The sequence below is a fragment of the Zonotrichia leucophrys genome, chromosome 3 (genome assembly GCF_028769735.1).
Source record: "Zonotrichia leucophrys gambelii isolate GWCS_2022_RI chromosome 3, RI_Zleu_2.0, whole genome shotgun sequence".
In the NCBI taxonomy this organism is placed as follows: domain Eukaryota; kingdom Metazoa; phylum Chordata; class Aves; order Passeriformes; family Passerellidae; genus Zonotrichia; species Zonotrichia leucophrys.
In genome coordinates, this window is record NC_088172.1 from 63,346,682 (window position 1) to 63,368,516 (window position 21,835).

The 21,835-nt window shown below is 35.8% G+C and overlaps 1 protein-coding gene across 4 annotated transcripts in view; it reads left to right on the forward strand.

The window, feature by feature from the left end:
* SIPA1L2 (signal induced proliferation associated 1 like 2) overlaps window positions 1-21,835 on the forward strand; it is a 125,123-nt gene that overhangs the window by 50,271 nt on the left and 53,017 nt on the right. For all 4 annotated transcript variants that reach the window (XM_064708519.1, XM_064708520.1, XM_064708521.1 and 1 more), the window contains exons 3-7: window positions 2,607-4,313; window positions 9,833-9,966; window positions 11,346-11,534; window positions 16,306-16,480; window positions 20,227-20,330. In XM_064708519.1, coding sequence (XP_064564589.1) covers window positions 2,849-4,313; window positions 9,833-9,966; window positions 11,346-11,534; window positions 16,306-16,480; window positions 20,227-20,330 — 2,067 coding nt within the window. In that variant the 5' untranslated portion in view covers window positions 2,607-2,848. The remainder of the gene's footprint in view (window positions 1-2,606; window positions 4,314-9,832; window positions 9,967-11,345; window positions 11,535-16,305; window positions 16,481-20,226; window positions 20,331-21,835) is intronic.

Sequence of the window (21,835 nt, forward strand, 5' to 3'; positions counted from 1 at the left end):
TAGAAAAGGGCAGGGAGGCTACAAGATGTAATTCACCATAATTTCAAAGAACATTGTATTAACCTTTAATAAGAAGTTAAATGTCTTTCCCAGTGTGTGAAATTAAACTTACTGTGTGTTCTCACTCTTCTATATTCTGGCAGAAACAGAAAAGATGATTCTGGAAAAGTTTAGTTTTCCTTCAGAGTTTTTATATAGCAAAGGTTTCTTCCACTTCTATGATGGTATAAAGAACAGTCTAAGAAGTGATTAAAAAGCTGTCAGCTGTTCATGTTAATTTGCAAGGAACTTTCTTTTATTTTAACTTTGCAGTATTACTTGTGCTCCAAAAATGTTGAGCATATTGACATATCTGAGAGCAGTCCTGCAAAGAACTCTGTGGGTTATTGGTGCAGGATAAGCTGGACATGACCCAGCAGTGTGTGCTTGCAGCTCAGAAAGCCAAACACGTCCTGGGCTGCATCCAGAGCAGCGTGGGCAGCAGGTGAGGGAGGGGATTCTGCCCCTCTGCTCTGCTCTGGTGAGAGCCCACCTGGAACCCTGCATCCAGCTCTGGGATACCTGGCACAGGAAGGACATGGGCCTGTTGGAGTGAGTCCAGAGGAGGCCATGAAGATGATCAGGGGAGTGGCACATCTCTTGTGAGGAAGGACTGTGAGGGAGTTGGGATTGTTCAGCCTGGAGGAGAGATGGCTCCAAGGAGGCCTAATTCTGGCCTTCCAGTACCTAAAAAGGGCCTACAAGAGATCTGGAAAGGGACTTCTACAGGGCATGTAGTGGCTAGATGATGATTAACTGTCTTAAACTGAAAGACATCAGATATTAGGAAGAAATTCTTCATTGTGAGGGTGGTGAGGCACTGCAACAGGTTGTCCAGGGAAACTGTGGGTCTCCTATCCCTGAAAGTGTTCAAGGCCAGGTTGAATGGGGCTCTGAGCAACCTGGTCTAGTGGAAAGTGTCCCTGTACATGCCAGGGAGTTGGGACTAGATGATCTTTAAGGTCCCTTGAAACCCAAACCATTCTATGATTCTTTGACCACTACTTTTCTTTTTGCATAGTATTTTCGTAAGTCAGTGTTTACAAATCCTACTTACCACTTCTTTTATTTCAAGTGCTATTTCTCTGAATATGTCAGTTGTTTAAGTAATCTTTTGGACTTCTGTGAGGAACCAATTTAATTGTCTTCATTGGCCAGCAAGGAATTTCTATGGAGTGAAAGTAGGCTGCAGAGATACATTGTCATTGAAACTGTTAGCAATTTCTACGACTGGTCACATAGAAACCATAGGAGTGCTGAAAGATAACTTGTGTTTGTTAGCTCAATACTGCAGAAGTCTTCTAAAGTTTGCTGTATCAAACACAATTTCAGTTGATTTCTGACAAGCAGGAAAAAGTAAGGTGTCACATTTTAATTTATATTATTCCCTTGTCCCTCGTCTCATCCTTCCTCCCCATCCTCCAAGGAATTTTAATAGGAATTAAATATAGGACAAAAACCACTCATCTTCTGAACTCCTCTTGCTACCTCATCTCGTAATTGAAATCCAGGGAGAATTCATATTTCAAGCTAATTTAACCTGACTTCTTTTTAGTCTCTGGTAAATGCATATTGTCCTTATTTGCAGCATCTTAAAAGATTGTTATGTTGGCATTTTTGTTCAAGGAATAAAATCTGAAGAAGTACACAGCATTCTGTCTTGTCTCTGGCTTTAATCTGCTTTTATGCAATGGATTAATGGATGGACTGTGCCTGCATATGAATCTTCACAGCATGAGTCATGGACTATTGAAGAGTATTTTTATATCCTGACAGTTCCAGTTTTGTAATCAAATTGGGGCTTATCAATAGAGCTGATATCTTTTCTTATTTACAGAAGAAAAGATACATGTTCTTTATCACAATAACGGGGTTAATAGTCTGGGTTTCCAACCAGAGGAATATAATATAACAGAAACAACTGTAACTGTTTTACACAGCTAAATAATGGTTTGCACTCCAAAGAAAGGAATGTAAGTAAACCTCCCCTTTGGGAAGAGAGAAGGGGAAGGAAACGAAATACATTAATTCACTGACTTAATCATAGTGGTACAATTACTTATCTTTAAATATTCTTTTAAATGGGGCAAAACACATCTCTCTTTATAAGGTCCTATCTGCTCCATGTATTTTACTTACATTTTCTACCAGTCTTGCTCCATCACTCCTGTGTGCATTAACCATTTTCAGGAAAGTTTGGAAAAGAGCGTCTTAGATGTTATGTAAACAAACCCCAGTGATCAGATGGAGAGTAGGCATCTGAGTTGCTGTCAGCATTGCAGGGAATGCAGAGAGAATTGTCTGTGACTATTCTGCTTGTGCATGTACTGGAGAGCCCATGGGAGATGCAGGTTCAAGCTGCTCACATCCTGTGGAATTGTGTGAAAAACTTGGAATTACTACATTTGCTGGGTTTTAAGGAGTCCAAGGATAGAAAATAATACAAAGCAAGTCACTTTAGGTCCATTCAGTTTCATGGGGTGTTATGTGTATACAAGAAACAGTGAAAACTTACTGTTATTGAGTATAAACATTTTAACTTTTTTTTTCCTTTTCCTTATGAACAGATTTAAGAAATTTTTCTGGACTAATACTGAACTGAATGCATCTGAGCTGAAGGAAATGTTTTCAGATTGCTCTCCTGATAGAAATTGTGCAAAAATGGTACACTGAGGTCCCTGCCTGCACCTGTGGGAAGACTGTAACAGTATTTTTATATCACAGTTTATTGGCCCATAAAAGACGATGTAATAACAAACGTAACAGTAAATTTATGCAATAGTAGTGGTTCCCCTCCCACTGACTGGACATGAGTGATCAAAGGTCTTTGCAAGAAGATAAGCACAAGGTTAGCAGAACTTCCTCCAAGTTCAGGGAGTCTTCAAGAAGCATGCAATCTGATGATTATTTCGCTAGGAAACTTAAAGCCTTGAACGGTAGCATGGGTCCTCCTGTTCCTTCAAATGCCTCTAGCAAAGCTGAAAGTAATCAAACAAATGGTACACCAGCCGTGCCTAAAATGGGTGTTCGAGCAAGGGTATCTGAATGGCCTCCCAAAAAGGATTGTTCTAAGGAGCTGAGTAAAGCTGCTTGGGAAAACAGACCTCCAGCCAGTTATGAAGGTGTTGGCTCCGTACTTCCAAATGGACAAAATGACCAAAGTGATGAACAGCAAGAAGAGCTAGAACTGGAATTTACAGAGGGAAAATATTCAATTGGAGATCTTTTTGTTCATTCACCTCAAAGGGGTCTTCATCCCATAAGGCAAAGGAGCAACAGTGATGTGACAATAAGTGATATTGATGCTGAAGATGTGTTAGACCAAAATGCTGTTAACCCAAATACTGGAGCAGCTCTTCACAGAGAATATGGCAGTACTTCTTCAATTGATAGACAAGGCTTGTCTGGAGAAAATTTTTTTGCAATGCTGAGAGGATACAGAGTGGAAAATTTTGAACATAAAACCCTTGCTCCTTTTGGATTTTCTGAGTTTTTCCACTGTGATCCTACAGTTTCTCCGAGTCTACATGCTGCTGCACAGATTTCCAGGGGAGAATTTGTCAGGATTTCTGGATTGGATTATATGGATAGTGCCCTACTTATTGGTCGAGACAGGGAGAAATCTTTCAAGAGGAGACTTAAATCAGAAGCAGTAGAAACATCTCTGTTTAGAAAATTGCGAACAGTTAAAAGCGAGCACGAAACTTTTAAGTTTTCATCAGACCTGGATGATAGACTTGACAGAAATGTTCGTTCTTGGAACTGTCAGAAATGTTTTGCACATTATGATGTTCAGAGCGTTTTGTTTAACATAAATGAAGCAATGGCTACCAGAGTAAATGTAGGAAAAAGAAAAAATATCACCACTGGGGCCTCAGCTGCGTCACAGACTCAGATGCCAGCAGGCCAGACTGGAAACTGTGAATCTCCTTTGGGAAGCAAAGAGGACCTCAATTCAAAAGAGAATTTAGATGCTGATGAGGGCGATGGGAAAAGCAATGATTTAGTATTGAGTTGCCCTTACTTCAGGAATGAAACTGGTGGGGAAGGAGATAGACGGATCGCACTTTCTAGGGCAAATTCAGCATCTTTTTCTTCAGGTGAAAGTTGTTCTTTTGAATCCTCTCTGAGCTCCCATTGCACAAATGCTGGTGTTTCAGTACTGGAAGTACCGAGGGAAAACCAGTCCATTCACAGAGAGAAAGTGAAGCGTTACATCATAGAACACATTGATCTTGGAGCATATTATTACCGCAAGTTCTTCTATGGAAAAGGTAAATTTTTCTAATGCAACTGTTCTGACGTATCCATGCATCAGATTTAAGTTGTTTATTAAATATTATAATCTGTTCTCCTTCTTCTTTATGGAGAGACCTAGGTATTCCAGAGCATCTTGAAAGTCTTTATTGAAATCAAGCCTGTTATTTTTGCTCTCTCAGGGCAAAGCAGTGGGTTATGTATGGTTGTGCAATAACTGTGTGAGTTCATTAAGTGATTTAATGAATGGTCATATAAAATAGCATGTAAGTTAACTTCTCCAACCCAAACTGTCTTAATAAGCAGGAGGAAAAGATGTCATTTATATCCGGTAAATGCACTGGAAATACTGATACTCAGAGTGGAAATAATTATTTCCTAAAAGATGACTCCAAAAGAGAAAGTTTTATTATTGAGGCTTCTGACTCTCTTCTAGATTCAGCTGTCTTCAAGTGTGTCTTGAGGCCTTTCTTATTGTATGCACATTTACATACTTCTTAAATAGAGACCTTCTGATATTATTTAGTTTTTCAGCATAAAGAAGGATGTCTTATGCCTTTCTCCTAGCCTTATAGCCCTTTCTTCTAGGATGTGTTCAGTCTGCAAACTGCCAGGATACTCTTGTCAGCATAATAATTATCTTGGCTTTAACCATTATTCAGATAAACTGTTTCTACTTTGTGATCAACTTTGATAGTCTGCATTTAGTACTGGCTTGTGCAACGTGGATGAAATCCCTGGTTTTGTGGGAGAACTCCAAAATACCTGTCTCTGTCCTTTCTTTATTATGAATTACAGCTAAATCTTCTTGCTTTTACTAAAAGAAAAGTCTGCTTCTTTGTTTAAAGAACTGTTACAGCTCAATTCTTGCTCTTGAAATCATACTTCCTCTGCTTTCTAGCTATATTTGAACATCAGGAAATAAGCACGGTGCTGCTGCTCCTTCCTCCTGTAACCCTTTAAAAGGGACTCAAAAGAGGATCCAGTACAGTGCTGGTCACAATACAATAGAAACTGAGAATATATTAGGTGTAAAAAAATTGCTTAAAAGGCAAGGAAGAGAAGAATCTGGATCTGTGATGGAAGAGGAAAAAAAAGACCCACAACTAAGCAAGGAATGGGCAGTAAATTCACAGGTTCAAAATGAATTCCAAGCTAGACAGGTTGTAAATGATATAAAAAGTGTTGAGAGAGTCAGAGTGCAAGACAATGAAGTGAAGCTTTTGAAAAAAGGGTGGCACATTTTTGGAGGGACAGAGAGAAGAAAAGATTGACACAAAAATGAAAGGAAGACTGTCAGTAGACAAAGGTGGTGGCAGGATGGGCAGGGCGAAGGGGGAGACAAAAATTAAGCCAGATGAAAGAGGACTTGTTTGTGAAGTGCTTTTATCTTGGATGAGTTACAAGTGCTGAAGTGTGGAACACTTCTGTGAAGAAAAATCTTGTCAGAGAAATTATAAAAAGAAAATGCAGATGCATACTCAAAGCCACTTTACATACTATATTATGAACAAACCTAATGACCTTTCTGGAAAATTGATGTGCACGTAATTAGTTTTTTTTAACTTCTGTTCTGAAATAGTATCAGTTTCTCAGAGTTTTGTCCCACATAGTGTAAGACTCAGAAACTTGAATTGTTACTAATTGTTCTCTAGGCAGAGTTCTTCAAAAGTAAATATGGTATGACTCATTTAATATCCAGTAATGAATTGTTACCTTCTCACCTTTACTATGATATGAAAGCCATGGCCTGTTCTGCATTATCTTTTTATAGAGCAGTAACAGAGGCTAAATGAGAGAAATCTGTATTGAATGGCTTTTATGATGCAATAAGTCAGGGCGAACAAGCTGATGAAACTAAAATCTTAATTTTTAAGGGATCAAGCACATAGGGAACCATCTCATTAATTCTAATTGAATACAGTTCTCACCTAAGCAAAACTTAGTGTGGACAGAGGAAATAATCTAGACATTTTGCACTGGGCACCAAGATGTCTTGCTGCTGGCCTGAACTTCTGTATTGAAAAGAAAAATTGACATTTATGTTCATACTGGGTCTATGTGATGCTCTTCCATGACAGTGAGCTCTCCTAGCTGATTTTTAGATTTTATTGTGCAGTTTAATTTTGTGAAAATCATTGTGGTAGGATGAAACAACAATTGAGCAAACAATAGTTACTTTTACATACTATCACTGATTTCTGTTGCCTTTAGGAAAATATATATGAAAAAGAAATTACTTTCTGAACATTTCATTTTGTTCACAGTTTTATAATTGGCACTTGTCATCATACTAGTTTTATTTCTGTTTTAAGATGCATGGAAGAAACACCCTGGCATGTGTAGCACTAATTATTCCATTCCCTTTCAAGAAATGTGAGATTTGGGATTCAGTGCTTTCTGAAATGAGTTGTAGTTTTATACTGCATATTTATAAGCTTTGTAACTATTGTTAAAATCAAATCCATTGCAGCTGATATAAAATGTTATATTTATTGAATATATTGTCTCAGTTTTCAGTTGAGAATTGCAAAAGCTAGAATATATTTTTTATCTCATTATTTTGATTTTCATTGATTTTTCCATTTCCCCTCACACAATTATCCTCATAATTCCTTGAGACTTGTTTATTATTACCATACTTTTTATTTGAGGGATGCTTGCAACCATTTAATGTTGCTGACACTATCTGCTGATATGGGATTGAAAAAATGTCCTAAAAGAAATGTACAGGCTTGGCAAGGTATTGATATTAACTCAGTTTTGTACAACTAAGACTTTTGTGTTAGGAGAAAAATTGACAACTATTCTTCAAAATGAAAAAGTAAAAAATGACAAATATTTAAGCATCTCTCTAGATCTCAGCTAGAAAGTAGCACTTATTTTCTTCTTTTCTCCCCTACTGATTCTTTTAAACTAACATAAACACATTTAAATGAGTTTAATGAGTTTGTACTTTTTGAAATTAAAAAAAAAGATGTCTTGAATTGAAAATGTGTTCCCCAAATCCCAGTATATCAGTAGCCATGCTATTCAATTTCATTCAGCTTCCTTACTTTTTTTTTCTGGTTTATCTGTTTTATTTTTAATGAACATAAATAGTGTGTTTGGGTTTGTGTCTTTCATGTTGTACAAGAAATTTGTAGGTATCTGCACACACTTGTATTTTTTTGCTCAGTAATACTGCAGCCAAGAAATCTAGCAACTGTGAGCAACAATTTTCTAGATTTACATCAGAATGGAAAGCTCTAGACTTCTAACTGAGGAGTTTACTTTATGTCAAAGCCTGAATTTCGCAGCTGTGGGGAGCTTTTATGTTATTGGAAATGTTTGATGTCTGAACTTCTCTCTCTCCCTTTCTTTGTGTTCTCTGTTAAGTCCTGTTCCATTTAATAAAATTGCCCATTTAGACTCAAAGTTTTAATTTAACACTGGGAAGTCCATAAGGTGTACATTATTTATCCATGCAGGTAGAATTCTCAGACTGGGAAAGGAATGTAGTTGGAGAGCAGGAGCAGATAATTTAATGCCCGCACCTCTTTGATTCCAGGTGTTCCTTCCAAAAAAAGTTGTAATGTGCTGATGCTCATTTTCCCTCCACTAGGAGATGGATTGGAACCACCTACATACATCATAGAAAGATTTTTTAAAGACTACTGAAAACTTAATTTAAACTTGATTTGAGAAATAAGACTGTCCTTTATGTAGAGACTATTTCATTTTTTTGCATTAATTCCGAGAGTATGGGTAACTTCTTATTGAAAGACATTTTGGAAAAAACTTTTTTTCACGTTTCTATAAATACATTACTTTAAAAAAAGTACTAAACTAACTAAAAAATGCTAGCAAAATGCTTTTTTTTTTTAAATCCAGACAATCTTTAAGGAGAAACTAGTAAATTAATTGTTATCTAAAATATGGGACTATAGTATAAATTGGATTGGAAGACATTTCTGCAGGCCATCTAGTCTAATTCCCTCTTTAAAGTTCCCTTTAAATGTAGGTTCTGAATAAGTTGCTCAAAACCTATTTCCCTTTAGCTGTTGCTTTAGGTTTTTTATAGTATCTGAGGATGGAGACTTCACAATCTCTCTTGGAGACCTGTTTGTGTTGGATTCCCCCACTCAGAGGCTGCATGTTGTGATGGTTGCATCTTGTTCTTTCACTTTGTACCTTCTAGAAGAGTCTGATTCTCCTTTCTCTACAACCTCCCAGCAGCTCGTGGGATCCAGCAGTTATTTCCCCTGTTAATCTGTTCTTCTTCAGCTCCTCAAGCCCATTTCTTTTAGCCTTTCCTCATCTGTTGTATTCTCCAGCCCTCCAATTGTCTTCATAGTTGTCTGTTGGCCAGGCCCACTCTGTCCAAGACTGGACACTGCTTCTCATGTGCCCTCAAAAGTGCCAAAAAGAAATAATGTAAAACTCTATTAAACAATAACACCTCCACCATCAAATTCTGATAAACATTTTAGTAACTGGCCACTAATGGCAATTTGTATTACTGACCACAGTCCTTTAAGGTTAACTGTCCAGCTGTTTCTGCCCACCTTATAATTTGCATGTCCAGACCATGTCTTTTCAATTTAGCTACACAGATATACTGTGGGAGACTGTGTGAAAAGCATTGCTAAAGCACAAGTGGGTGACATTCATTGCTCCTTCCTCATCCATAAAGCCAGTCACATCACTGCAGAATACAACTGGATTGGTCATGCATGATTTGCATTCTTCAAATCTATGCAGGCTGTTTCCAAGTATCTTTTTGTCCTTCATGTGCCTGGAAATGTCTTCCCTGGGAATTTTTTCCTTAATCTCCCTGGGAACTAAAATTTGCCATGGCTGTTCTATGGCTTCCCAGACCCTCTTGCCCTTTTTTACAGGTGACTGTAGCTACTCACTATGACCTTTCTAAGGTGTTAAGAAGGAGCCTCAGCACAGGCTTAGGTCACATGGAGTTGAGTGTGTCTGGTCTCCTTAAATGATCACATCTCTAATGTGATCTTTCTCTTCAGCTCATAGTGCTTTACTCTGCCAGACTGGACCAATTGCCTCAAGGATGAATTTAACTATTCATCAAACACTTAGGAGTTACTAGACTCAGTTTTCCCTTGTTGAGACCGAGTTGCTGCTTGGAATGTAAAGTTGTAAATAAGAATAAGAATAAATCTTATTTGTTTGAAGACTCCTAGCTTTTATTCAAGATTATATGTAGATATAGTTTCTCCAAACTAGTTTCGTATGGCATGAAACAAAAATATTAATTTTGCAGTAAAAAAGGGGAAAAATATTTCATAATAGCAGCAGTTGCAGTAATTTATGTGATATGAGTGACCATTTTGCTCATCAAACTTAGCATTTGTGATTTATGCACTTATTGTACAGTTCAGAAGATCACCAGCTGGTGTATTCACAGACCTCATGGTTCAATTAAAAATGATCTCCTTTTCTTGCTGCAGAAATGTTTTTGGGATTTGATGAACATTTTCTAGGTGATTCATACTTTACTCTTATCTCTTCATTCATTCCTGTGTAAAAGAGCATCAGAACTACTTTGGAATAGATGAAAATCTTGGACCTGTAGCAGTCAGCATCCGGAGGGAAAAGGTTGAAGATGCTAAAGAGAAAGAAGGATCTCAGTTCAACTATCGTATAGTTTTCAGGACAAGTGAGGTAATGTTCATTCCATAATTCTGCAAAGCAATGGAAAAGTTGACTTAGAGCTTAGGATACTAGGTTTTTTTGTCTGGGAGTACATTACTAACTTCGAAAGTAAATCTCTTAGTGGGAAAGATTCCTGTACCATTAGTAAATGTAGTTGCTCCTGAGCAAAGTTTTCCTTTTCTGTACCACATAAAGTTTTTGTCTTTTTGGCTGAGCACCCAAAAAGGAGGTAAGTTGGCTGAAGAGAACTGCAAGGTGCAAGCAAGGGAACAGATGTTAACACAGCTAAAGATAAGTGTGGATCAGGCTGCTTAATGTTGTGTTTCTAGTGATGGAAATGAAAGATTAAGAAATGTAGGGATAAAGGGAGCTGTAAAATAGGAAAACTAGTATAATGACTTATTTGTACCTTTTCATTTTGTTTAAAAATACTTTCTTAGAAGCTTTTTTGTGACATATTTCTATGTACTTCTATATGGATGATTTGCAGAAAGAGTATTAATATATTTATAAAATAATGGTCTTACTTGGAAGAAGAATTTGCTTATGGTTGTTGTGTGCGAAGTCTCATAACTTCTATTTCAAGCAATTTAATATCTCTTGGTAAAAAATTTCTTTATCACAGCAACTACCTTAGATTTGTATGAAAACATGCAACGGTATTATTGTAGCAAACATCTGTAAATTTTTGGAATCCTTAGAACTACTGATTTTTATTTTGCCTAGGATATAGAGAAGTGTTAGCCAGACCTGATATCACTAGGCTCTTGTGCTTTTGCAAACAGACGTAAAAACAGATATAGATGTAGATACAATTTTTGTTTGCAGTTTAGGTTTGTTTTTTTTAATAGCCAAAAATGGGGTGTCCGTGTATGCTTGTGTGGAAAGGTGATCCGGGTGACCCAGTTGTAAGAAATTACTCTTTTTTTGTCAAATCCAATGAAGATAGAACAGCATAGATAAAATAATAGGTGAATGGGCTAAGTAAAGTTGTGATCGGCTGTAGCTTAGCTCACATGTCCAGCCTCACACTTGATTACTGTGTTTGCTAGGGTAGTATAGCAGAATTAACTGGTTTTAGTTTACTGGTGTCTTTAATACTTTCCCCTCCCTCAGAAAGGGAATATTCTTAGCAATTGTAATGAATTGTTAACATGCTTCATTAATTTCTTTAAGCAAAATTGTATTTGTCACTTAGAAATTGAAAGCTTATCTGCTCTTTAAAGTTATTTAATAATTTTTTTACTGGCTAAAAAAATAAATTAAAATGAGGATATTTTTCTTTCCATTTCTTTTTTCCCATGCTTTTGCTAAACCTTGAAGTTTTTATCTCTAGGGTTTAGAGTATTATAGCTAAAAATGTTTTGTTTGTTGTACCTTTACTGCAGCTTACTACACTTAGAGGAGCAATTTTAGAAGATGCTATACCATCCACTGCTCGTCATGGCACGGCAAGAGGTCTGCCTCTCAAAGAGGTACTGGAGTATGTAATACCAGAGCTGAGCATCCAATGCCTGAGACAGGCTTCCAGCTCACCCAAAGTACCTGAGCAGCTGCTTAAACTGGATGAACAAGGGGTATGTAGCACATGGCCTTCCTCTTAAAGACTATTCCTTAGATAAATAGAAAAAAATTATTAAATATTTTGCAGAGAATGCTAATTAACATGGATCTGTAATGCAAACCATTCCGTTTCTTGGTTTTAGAGAAACTTGCCTATTTTTCGCTGACAAAATGAAGTTTGCTTTCCTAAGCAAATAGTTCTTAAAATACATTTCAGCTGAAAGAAATAAATATTGGTCTATGGAGATTGTCTTTCAATGGCTGAGTGAAAGGTTGTTAAGTTTCAACATCAGTAAGAAGGGATTTTCACAATCTGTATTTGCACTTAAATATGAAAATACATCGAACACATGAATGCACATGAAAATACATCTAACACTAGTAGTATTTTGTGTGGGTAAGGAGGCAAAGCATGTTGTGTCTTAAGTCTGCATCTAAAATTTATGGTTATTTTTTACAATACGATTTTATAATATGTATTTGTATTTTATGAATTTGCTGTATTCTAACTAGGATAGAATACTTCTATATTCGCAGAACTGAAATTGTGATTGAGACAACTGAATTAAATGCATGGCAATAAAATATTATTTGAATGGCTTAAATTTTGAGAGAAAATGGTAAGGTCTATTAGGTTCAATAAAAGTGAATATGCTTCATTCAAAGCTAGTAGTTAAATTTATGGTTTCTGAATATTTTGTGAAGGAAACACTTGTGATGGTTTTTAAAAAATGTCATTTAAATTGAAGATTTTACGTCCTAGGTGAAGGTTAGTATCTACCCATTGAAGTCCAATGCAATGATTGTACCAGTTGAATATGATGGTGCTATGGTTAATTTTTTATTGCTGACTCAGTTTCAAATGTAGTGATTGCATCTAATCACTAGTGGTGTCTACCAGAATTCCTTGTGCCCATAACAATTGCTCGAAACAAAGCATGTGTAGTCAGAGGAACAGAATTGGCTTTTTTTGGATGGATTGTTAAGCTATCTTTAGTACTGTTTACTTAAGCTAATTTTAGTACTTTTGTTCACATTGATGTCTGAGGATGGTGTTGATTTTGCTGAATGTTGTTGTTTTCTTCTGAATTTGTCAGTTTTTCTGGTGAAACAATACAGGGAAATCAGAGGCACTGAATTCTGAATCCAAGAATTCCTGATGTGCTCTTGCTCTCTGTTGTTTGAGCTTCAGAGTGAGTTTAGATTAATCTAGTAAATAATATTCACTTCAGAGGGGCAATATCTTCAAGGCAGTATTGAATATGACTGTGTTTGATCTGATTTGAGTATTTCTCAAACTCACTAACAGTATTTCCCAAATAATGGAAATTGAGATTGTCTGTTGAAATGACCAAAGTGATTCTTTAATCATCACCTCCTCATTTGGAGAAGCAGCAGTATATAGCACTTTTATTTTGCATGATCAGTTCTGAAGTTCAGTCCTATTATTAAATGGGCTGTCAGCTGACAAAATGTAATATTAATATACCTTATGTGCCACTTACTACAAGGTAATTACTTGAACATAGACAGAAAGCTGTGCAAAGAGCTGGCATGAGATCAATTTTTGGTTTTAATCCTCTTAGGTACTTAATGCATTCAGTTTATTAATCAAGTAAATACAAAAAGAGTTATGCTTGGCAAGTGAAGGTGATGACTGGTGGAAATATCATGAATTTAAAAAGATGAATTATGATCTGGAAGATTAGTACTGTCACCAGAGTGATGTGAATTTTGTCTAATGGAGTATTAAATGTTCTCATATTTCCATAGCCAACTGAAGACTACTTTTATGTTTTGATTTCATTCTCTACATGTTAGATAAATTTTCTGTGACATCTAATATGGATTATGAAGGAAATATGTGGCTAAATTTTGTCTCTAAAATGGCTGTAGAAACCAGTTGTAAATTGGATGGTTGACCTAATTTGAATACATTAAGAAATTGCCTTTTCCCAATTTATTCTGCCATATGATGCTCATCATTAAATTCAGCTGTATATTTGCAAGAAAAGTCAACATTTTGTCTGCTACTGTTGTTTTTTTTAAGCTTTCACCAATTTCCCCCTAGTTTCCCTTTCAACTTCTGCTAATGGTTGTTTATTGTATATGCTTTTTGGTTCCCCTACATCCCTCTAGGGATGTTCACTTCTCTCTGAGCTGTAGGATAAAGTTTAAAAAGGACCAAAGAAATTAGGATTGGTTGCAGTGGTATTTAGTGGCAATTGTGCATCTAATCTCTTGATGTTCCTTGATAGAAAAGAATCTAAAATCTTCAAATGATGGAAGTCAACAAGTTCTTGTTACATGATAAATAATCTGTGCAAAAATTTGACAGGATGCCAAGATTCAGTAGTGAGTGATTCTGACAAGAACACAATTATTTTGAGTCAGGAAGGACTGATGTGCACCTTCAATACATATCACATACCCAAGTAGCTAAATGGGTTTAGCAGGTTTTTTGTGGTGTCATGTTATTAAATTGTTCTCAGTGTAAAATATAACTAAATGTAAAATTTATGAGTTGGAAATAATGAAATTGGAACCATGTCTGCAATTATTTTCTCAAAAAAATTTGAACAAGCACGTGGTACCGTTTCAAAACTGGCAAACTTTATCAGTTTTAAATATTCTGATAGTTCTTCATGCAAGTTAAATATATGACATAAGAAGATCCTGCCAAAGCTCGTTGAGTTATTCCCTTTTAGACACTGACATTCTGAATGTACCTTGATCTTCTGCACAGCCACCATGATCTTGGCTGAGAGTTCTTTTACTCAGATGTTCTGATTTCATAGTTGTGAAGGGCTTTAGCACAGAGGCAGGAGATTGAGATTACTATAAAAGAGCTTGCAGCTTGTTTAGCAATAGTGGGTTTTTTTGTAGTATTGGCTTTGTTCAGAACTGTATAGTGTTCACAGTACTTGTTTGTCCACGAAGTCAAATCCCAGGATTACTTCATATCTTGGGCTGGCGAGTCTCAGATCATAATTTTCTATGTCTCTTAGCTCATTGTTTAAACTGTGAGATATTGGGTTGTTCTTTAACAAGTACATAGGCATGTACTTCAATCCTGTTTGGAATATTATGCAGGAATGACTGGCATCCACAGAATGAAAAAGTGTGACTAGAACAAATATTTTGCCCAGGTGCCTTTTTACTCTTAGTTTTACTCTTGTCTCTATTTTTGGTGGCTCAATTTAGCATTTAACTTACTTGTCAATTCTAGTGTGAAGTCAAGGAAATCAACTTAAATCCCCTGTGGTTTAAGCTAAACTATTGGACACAGGGCTGGTATAAAGGTGACAGTGTGGTCGCCATCATTTAAAGTCTTCTGGTATATGTCAAGTAACAGCCCTGCTTCCTGACATCCAATGTTTGTTTGACCAGCTATTTTGCAGTTTCCTTGATGAATTGTTCATGCTAGCTTTCTGCTGAATGAAATAGTCCCCAGCGTGCAATCTGGAACCTTTTGTTAAATACCTAACTCTCTTTAAAATGGGGATCCAGGAAGCACTTTGGGTAGGGGTGGCACCTAATGCCAGTCAAAAGGAAATGACAGGAGTGAACCAGTAGCTCTAGGTTTCATGGGTCTGACTCAGGCAGCTCCTATAGTGCATCCATAACCCAGAATCCCCTCTTATCTCAGATGGGCATCCATCTTACAGCTTCTGACTCTCCTGTCTTCTAGGCTGGCCAGGTGAAACCTTATTCCTTATTCCTGTCCTTTGCTCCTAGCTGCTCTCTGGTCAAGGGAATTCTGCCAGAGCAGGTTCCCCAAGGGCCCACCCCTAAACAAAGCCGTTATTCCCTTAGGACTGAGTGGAAGCAGGCTGTTGTTGTCACCTTTGGTCTAACAGAAACACATCCAGCCTTTGCATAATTTGCATTTTGGACGCTAATCCTGAAGTTTGATTAGGAGAGGTCTACAGCTGGAGAGTTGATTTGAGTCATGAATATAGATAAGCGCCTGAAGGGAATCGGGTGTGACTGATGGCCTCTGTCAGTTTGTGAAGCTCTGGAAGGTGTTGGTTAAGGATAATAGGACAAATCCATCCATGTGGAGTTTCCTCTTTGTCAGCTTAAGTGTGCACAAAAGCTAAGGGGAAAATGGTCTGCTCAAGAAGTAATGATCTCTCTTTATGCCTAATGTTTTATGGGTTTTGTACTTTATTTTTGAATAGATGTGATTTGTGTAATGTTCCATAACTGAGAATCTCTTTAGCAAAACTATTTGACTGCAATCTAATTTCTTGTTTTAAGTATACTTTTTAAAATGGCATATAGTTTTTAACAGTGCATGATTTTATGGGGAAGGCAAAAGATGACATAGAAAGGACTGTTCTGAGGGCCTGTTTTAACTGAACTACAGTGAACTTTAAAGGGTAAAAATGAGGGAAGATAAACTCACCTTCTTTTAAAGCTTAGAAAAAAAGACCAATATACAAATATTGCCAATTAAATTTTTCATATCGTAGCATGAAGTAGAGTGTGCTTTTATAGATAACAAAGTAAAAAGTCTTTGTACTGCTTTTATCTGTGTTTGAATAGTGCCAATCCAGTTTTCTTTCAAGAGTTGGAGGGTGTCTTTTGTGGATTTTTCCTTTTTTGTTTTCGTCCTGTGGTGATTTAATTTCCCAAATCAGAACACTTATTTTTTCATTTTCAGATGCCTTCTGTCAGGGGTTATAACAGTGTTGTATTTTAATTGTGAATATTTATTCTAGTATTGACTTTGCTTCTGTAAATTTTCCTTTTTTTATTTTATTTAATTTTTAATTTCAGCTGAGTTTTCAGCACAAGATTGGTATCCTTTACTGCAAAGCAGGCCAAAGCACAGAAGAAGAAATGTATAACAATGAGATGGCAGGACCAGCTTTTGAAGAGTTCCTTGATCTACTGGGCCAGAGAGTACGGCTAAAAGGATTCAGTAAATACAGGGCTCAGCTGGATAATAAAAGTAAGTTATGTTTCAAGCTATGGAACAAAGGGTAAAAATCCAGTTGATGTTCTGTAAATTATGTTGTCTTTTCCTGCTCTTGACTTCAGGTTTTGAATAGTAGGATTATATGGTAAATGAGGAAGATGGAGCATATGGTAAGAACATGTATCAAATCTTTCCTGAAAGGTCATTTACTTTTTCTGTGGCATTAGTAGAACTGAATATCAAAACAGTTTATTTCATTTGTTTTAATTTAGTTAAAATCATGCTACATGAGTAATATTTCCACAGGTACACTTCAAGCATCTTATTCTTTTAAAGGCAATAAAATATATGTATTTCAAAATATGGAGTAATTTCCCTTATTTCAGCTGAACATACATGCTTGCTTTTACCCAACACACACAAGCAGTCAAGTTTTCTGGTTTCTCACACATGCACAGTAAGCATGTCCTCATTTGTCAGCTGATAATTTTTAATCTACCTCAGTGCTGTGTTAGTACTGCCATTTCCCCAGGTCTTTCCAGTTCCTTAAGTGCAGTAGTATAAAAATTTAATTGTACAAATTGGTTGGATTTTATAGCAAAATAGGAACTGAAGTATTGCTGTTTAAAAAAGTCAATGAGATGTTAAGACTCTTCCTTATTAGTACTGTTTTTGCTGCCCTTAAATTTAACCTAAATTAATTCTTAGTTTAATGATGTTTTAGCAGAATTTTGACAGCTGATCATATGAGCTGTAATCTAAGGATATTTAGTTACTCATCTACTTCATTTTAACATAGTGTCAACCTAGTGTAAGCACCACATTTATTTCCAATAATGTTATTGCCTTTTTCCTTAAATCTGTGCTTGTTTCCCTTTAATAATTTGAGCTAGAGACTATTGCATCCTAATTTAGAGACTATTGCATCCTATTTCAGTACAGAAAAATAACAAATCATTTTTCAAATTAATTTGTGGAAATACATATTAATATGCTGTGTATATCAGACTTCTGGAATGCATTGATAAATAGGGATGACAAATTAAAAGGAATAAGGGATGTTTGGGTTTGCTTTTTTTTTTCCCAATCAGAATGTGACTGAATATCACCTAGTAAGTTGTACATATGAAAACAAATGCTGATCTGTCAGCAAATTCAGTTTCTGTATTTGCTGTGCTTCTGTATGAACTTACATTGCTGATCAGCGTTGTGTATGTATCAGTCAGTAACGTGATTTTAATGTTTTACAAAGTCTCTGTGCCATTAACTATATTGTCCTGTCATAGTGTGTCCTCATCGTTTGCAACAGGCAAAATGGAATTAAGAATTCAAAAAGATACAGTCTTTAGTATTATATTAAATGCAAAGTACATTAATTATCACTTAATGTATCACATTAGTATCACATTTAAGTATCATATTTTTGTTATATTTAACAATGCAATAAGTATTACTGTGTGTCATATTTAGACTTACATGTTGTTCTGACTGCCTGTAGGTTCAGAGGGTTGTGATAATGTAGTCTCTGGGAGCTATATTTTTGGTAGACACAATGTTTCAGTAAAAAATCTTACTTAGTTCTTGTAGGAGTAAAATTTATTAATTTTTTTTATTCTCGAATGCTTGATGAGCTGTGAGGTTTTTCTCTAAAAAGTTCTCTTTTTAGAATTTATTTATTTTAAACAATTGTTTATTTACTATTTGGATAAGTGATTAGTCCATTTCTTATGTAACAGAGAAAGTAGGATGTTTTGATGGGTTGCCCTGTCTGCCAAATAAGCCCCCACCTCTTGTGTGCTCACCCACCCTCCAGTTTGTGAGTCAAGATTGAGTTCAATGAGTGAAGGGAAAGAAAGGAAAAAAAACACCTGCAAAAAAACCTCCCAAACAAACAAAAACTCCAAAACAAACACCAACAACAAAAACACCCAATCAGCAATGAAAGCACAACCCACCACTACGTCCATCAGGCAACAATACAACTGATGCAAAGGCAATCACTTGCCACCTGCCATTAGTTGACTGATGCCCAGCCATTCTCTGAGCACCATCTACCATGAAAAAACTCTCCCTGCTCCAGTTTTTCCTGCAGAACATGACTTTACAGGGCATGGGATATGTTTTTGGTCCATTTGATGGGCTGTGTCCTCCCAAGCCCGTGGCCAGCCCAGCACACTTCCTGGGACAGGGGACAGTGTGGGGGCAGAGCTGGCGCTGTGCAGGCACTGTGAGCCACAGCTGAATCATCTCTGGGTTACCAGCACTGCCCTGGTCACACAGACAGCACACAGCACCATGTGGGCTGCCATGAAGAATTATAGCTGCATCCACGCCAGGCCCAGTGCAAATGTTCAGAACATATGGAATGTATTAACTATAAATTCTCTTCTGCCCTTCTTTAGTGCAGATTTAGTGACATGCAGTTCCAAACCCCAAGATAAAGAAATGAGAAAATTAAATGAAATTTTACTAATTCAATATTATATAATTTGTTTCGTATATGTTTTAAAACATACCAGTCTACTGGAAATAAGATAAAATGTTTTATTGTTGGAACGTATTTTCTCTTTCTATCTCTTCAAAACTGGCTCTCTAAAATGCCACTGAAAGGTTATAATGGAATTAGATTTTTAGCTAAGATTTTGAAATAGAAGAGTGCAATAAGGTTTCCTTCTTTTAGCAACACTTAAGTAATAAACTTCAGTTGAAATGATGCTTTTTATTTCTTATGCAACTGTAATCTGTGTTTAATAAATGAAGGTAATTTAATTATCATACAGACATAACTGATACACCCAGCACATCACAAATGAATGCGCTCCTAATTGTATACAGGCAAATATTTTTAGATTTAGGTCTGCAGATAAAGAAGTGTATGTTGATATACTTTTATATACTTTTTAACTGTAGAACTAGCATGGCTAATTGATTTTTGATTTATTTTTGGAATATAGTTATACTCTTCAAAACTGATCAAAACTCTGAAACCTTAAACAGCATGTTAAAGAGTGTACTGGAGAATATTTATTTCTACAGATAACATAAAATTATGCTAAAAAATAATTAAACGTGGAAAAAGACAAGAGAAATTGGCAGTCGTCTTCACTCAGTAAGGTGTTCAGTAGAGTTAAACCTTAAACTTTTTTCAATTTCATTGTACTTACTTAAATAGTCTGTACAAATTGAAGAATAGGAATAAAAATGATTAACTCATGACTACAGTATAAAACTCATTTACTATAAACATCACAAAATGCTATTAATAAACTTTCTAAATAAAAGATAGTGTTAAGTCATATAATATATTACATTTACTTAAATAATTTTCAAATATATGTAGTATGCACATGTTTTATGTTTTAAAAATGCCTGATCTGCAACATGTGTCTTAATGTTAGGTTTGAAATAGCCAGTTCACTTTTGATAAAGTATCGGTTTAGTCAATTGTCCTTATTATTGTTTAAATAACGAAAATACATGTTATATAAAACTACACTGAAGTAGTGTAGTGTTTTGTTTTTACTGTGAAATGCCAGTATATTTGAAATTAGTTTATTTAGGTCTCAGAGACAGCAAACTCTTTGGGTTTTTTACTGCAGGCCCCCTCTATGTCATAATACAGAAATAAAGACTAGATTTTTAGGTGATGGAAACTGGTTTTGTTCAATTGTAAAAAATATAGAAGTTGTTTAAATAGATTTAAATCAGAGCATGCAGAGTGGTGTCCTAAATAGTAATATGAATATTCTAATTTACTGACCGATTAAATTAATTTTCAGCTGATTCAACAGGAACTCATTCCCTCTATACTACCTATAAAGATTATGAATTAATGTTTCATGTATCAACAATGCTTCCCTACATGCCCAGTAACAGGCAACAGGTATGTCTCTAGCTTTTTATTGTATTTTACATTATAAATGTTTGACATTGAGTGCTGGGGTTTTTTATTAGTTTTGGTTGAAAATGGAATTGTTTTAAAAGAAATATGATCAATTATATTTATTCTCTTGAAATAGTGTAAGACGTTAGAAATCTTGTAAGAGTTTATTCTGTATAATTCAGGAACTTATCCCATGTACCCTATTTCATTATATTATTAAAAGGCAATATTGCCTCTCGTGAATATGTTATTTTTGGTTTAGACTGAATTCACATCTTATGTATGTTTTAAACATTGAGTGAAATGAATCTTGAAAATAGTCTTGTGCTTAAAATATGCATGTAATAAGACTTTTAAAACTATTCCACTTAATCCTTGTATTACAGATCTTGAAATGTTTATTAATGTGTGAGCTTAGTAATAGTTTTAAACATATCCTTCGAGGTGTCTGTGAAAACAGAAAATTGCAATGTATTTGTCTTATTTCTAGAGAATTCCCTTTGTTTATGCAATAATTCAGAATGCTTTCAAAGCATTAAGGATGGCTAAAAACCAGCACAGCATCCAAAGTGTGCGGTGCACCAGTAAGGTTACTCTGTCTTGCCTGTCTAAGATATTTCTTGTGACTTAATTAAAATGTACAAGCGCATTTGGTATAATATATCAGTATTAATGCCTAACAGAAAAGCACTAGAATTGCTTGTAGAACAGACTGATGGTAGTTTGTAACTTTCTGTGCTACTACTCTATGTTCCTCCAGGTGTGCAGAAGTGTTGATTTATGCAGTTAGTTTTGGGATAGTCTCACCTTGCCATGCAAGGTACAATCATCTCAGCCATTGTGGAAGGTTGTCATGAAATAAGGATGCTGTCTCACTTTGGTTTTGAACAGCTCACAAAAGATGCTTACTAATTGATTGTTGAACCATATGGCAGTTGAATCTTTCATGTCTGTCCTATCAATAGGTCTTGTGTGAGCAGAAAGAGATGTGTCAAGGCAGCAAGAAAAGGATAAAAGTACTGAAATTCTTCAGAAGGGATAAATAAAAATAACAATGGAAGGAAGTATATCGTGTCATGTATTTGAAATAATCTGTGCATAGAGCTCTGAACAGTTTGAAAAGCTGTTTCAAGTGAACAGTTAAGACATTACACTTAGTATTTAGATGTGGTTTAAAGGAACTAAATTAAGAATCAAAAGACAAACTTTTCACCATATTAATAACACAAAGTTTAGATGACTCACTTCCTAAAATGTGTGGCTTTTAGGAGACAGAATGTTCATCAGACACTCAACTGTGACATAGCTAGTAATGAAGGGATTGGATCTTCATTACTGATTTCAGATTGTTCTGCTTCTCTAAACTTCCAGTTGCATCTTATTACCAAACAGGGTTAATTTGGTAAACGCTCTAGGAGTTGTTCTGTCTGTAATCAGTCTAACAATCTTTGACTGGAAATGCATGTAAATAGGGAAAACTGTACCCTACTAAGACGATATAGTAC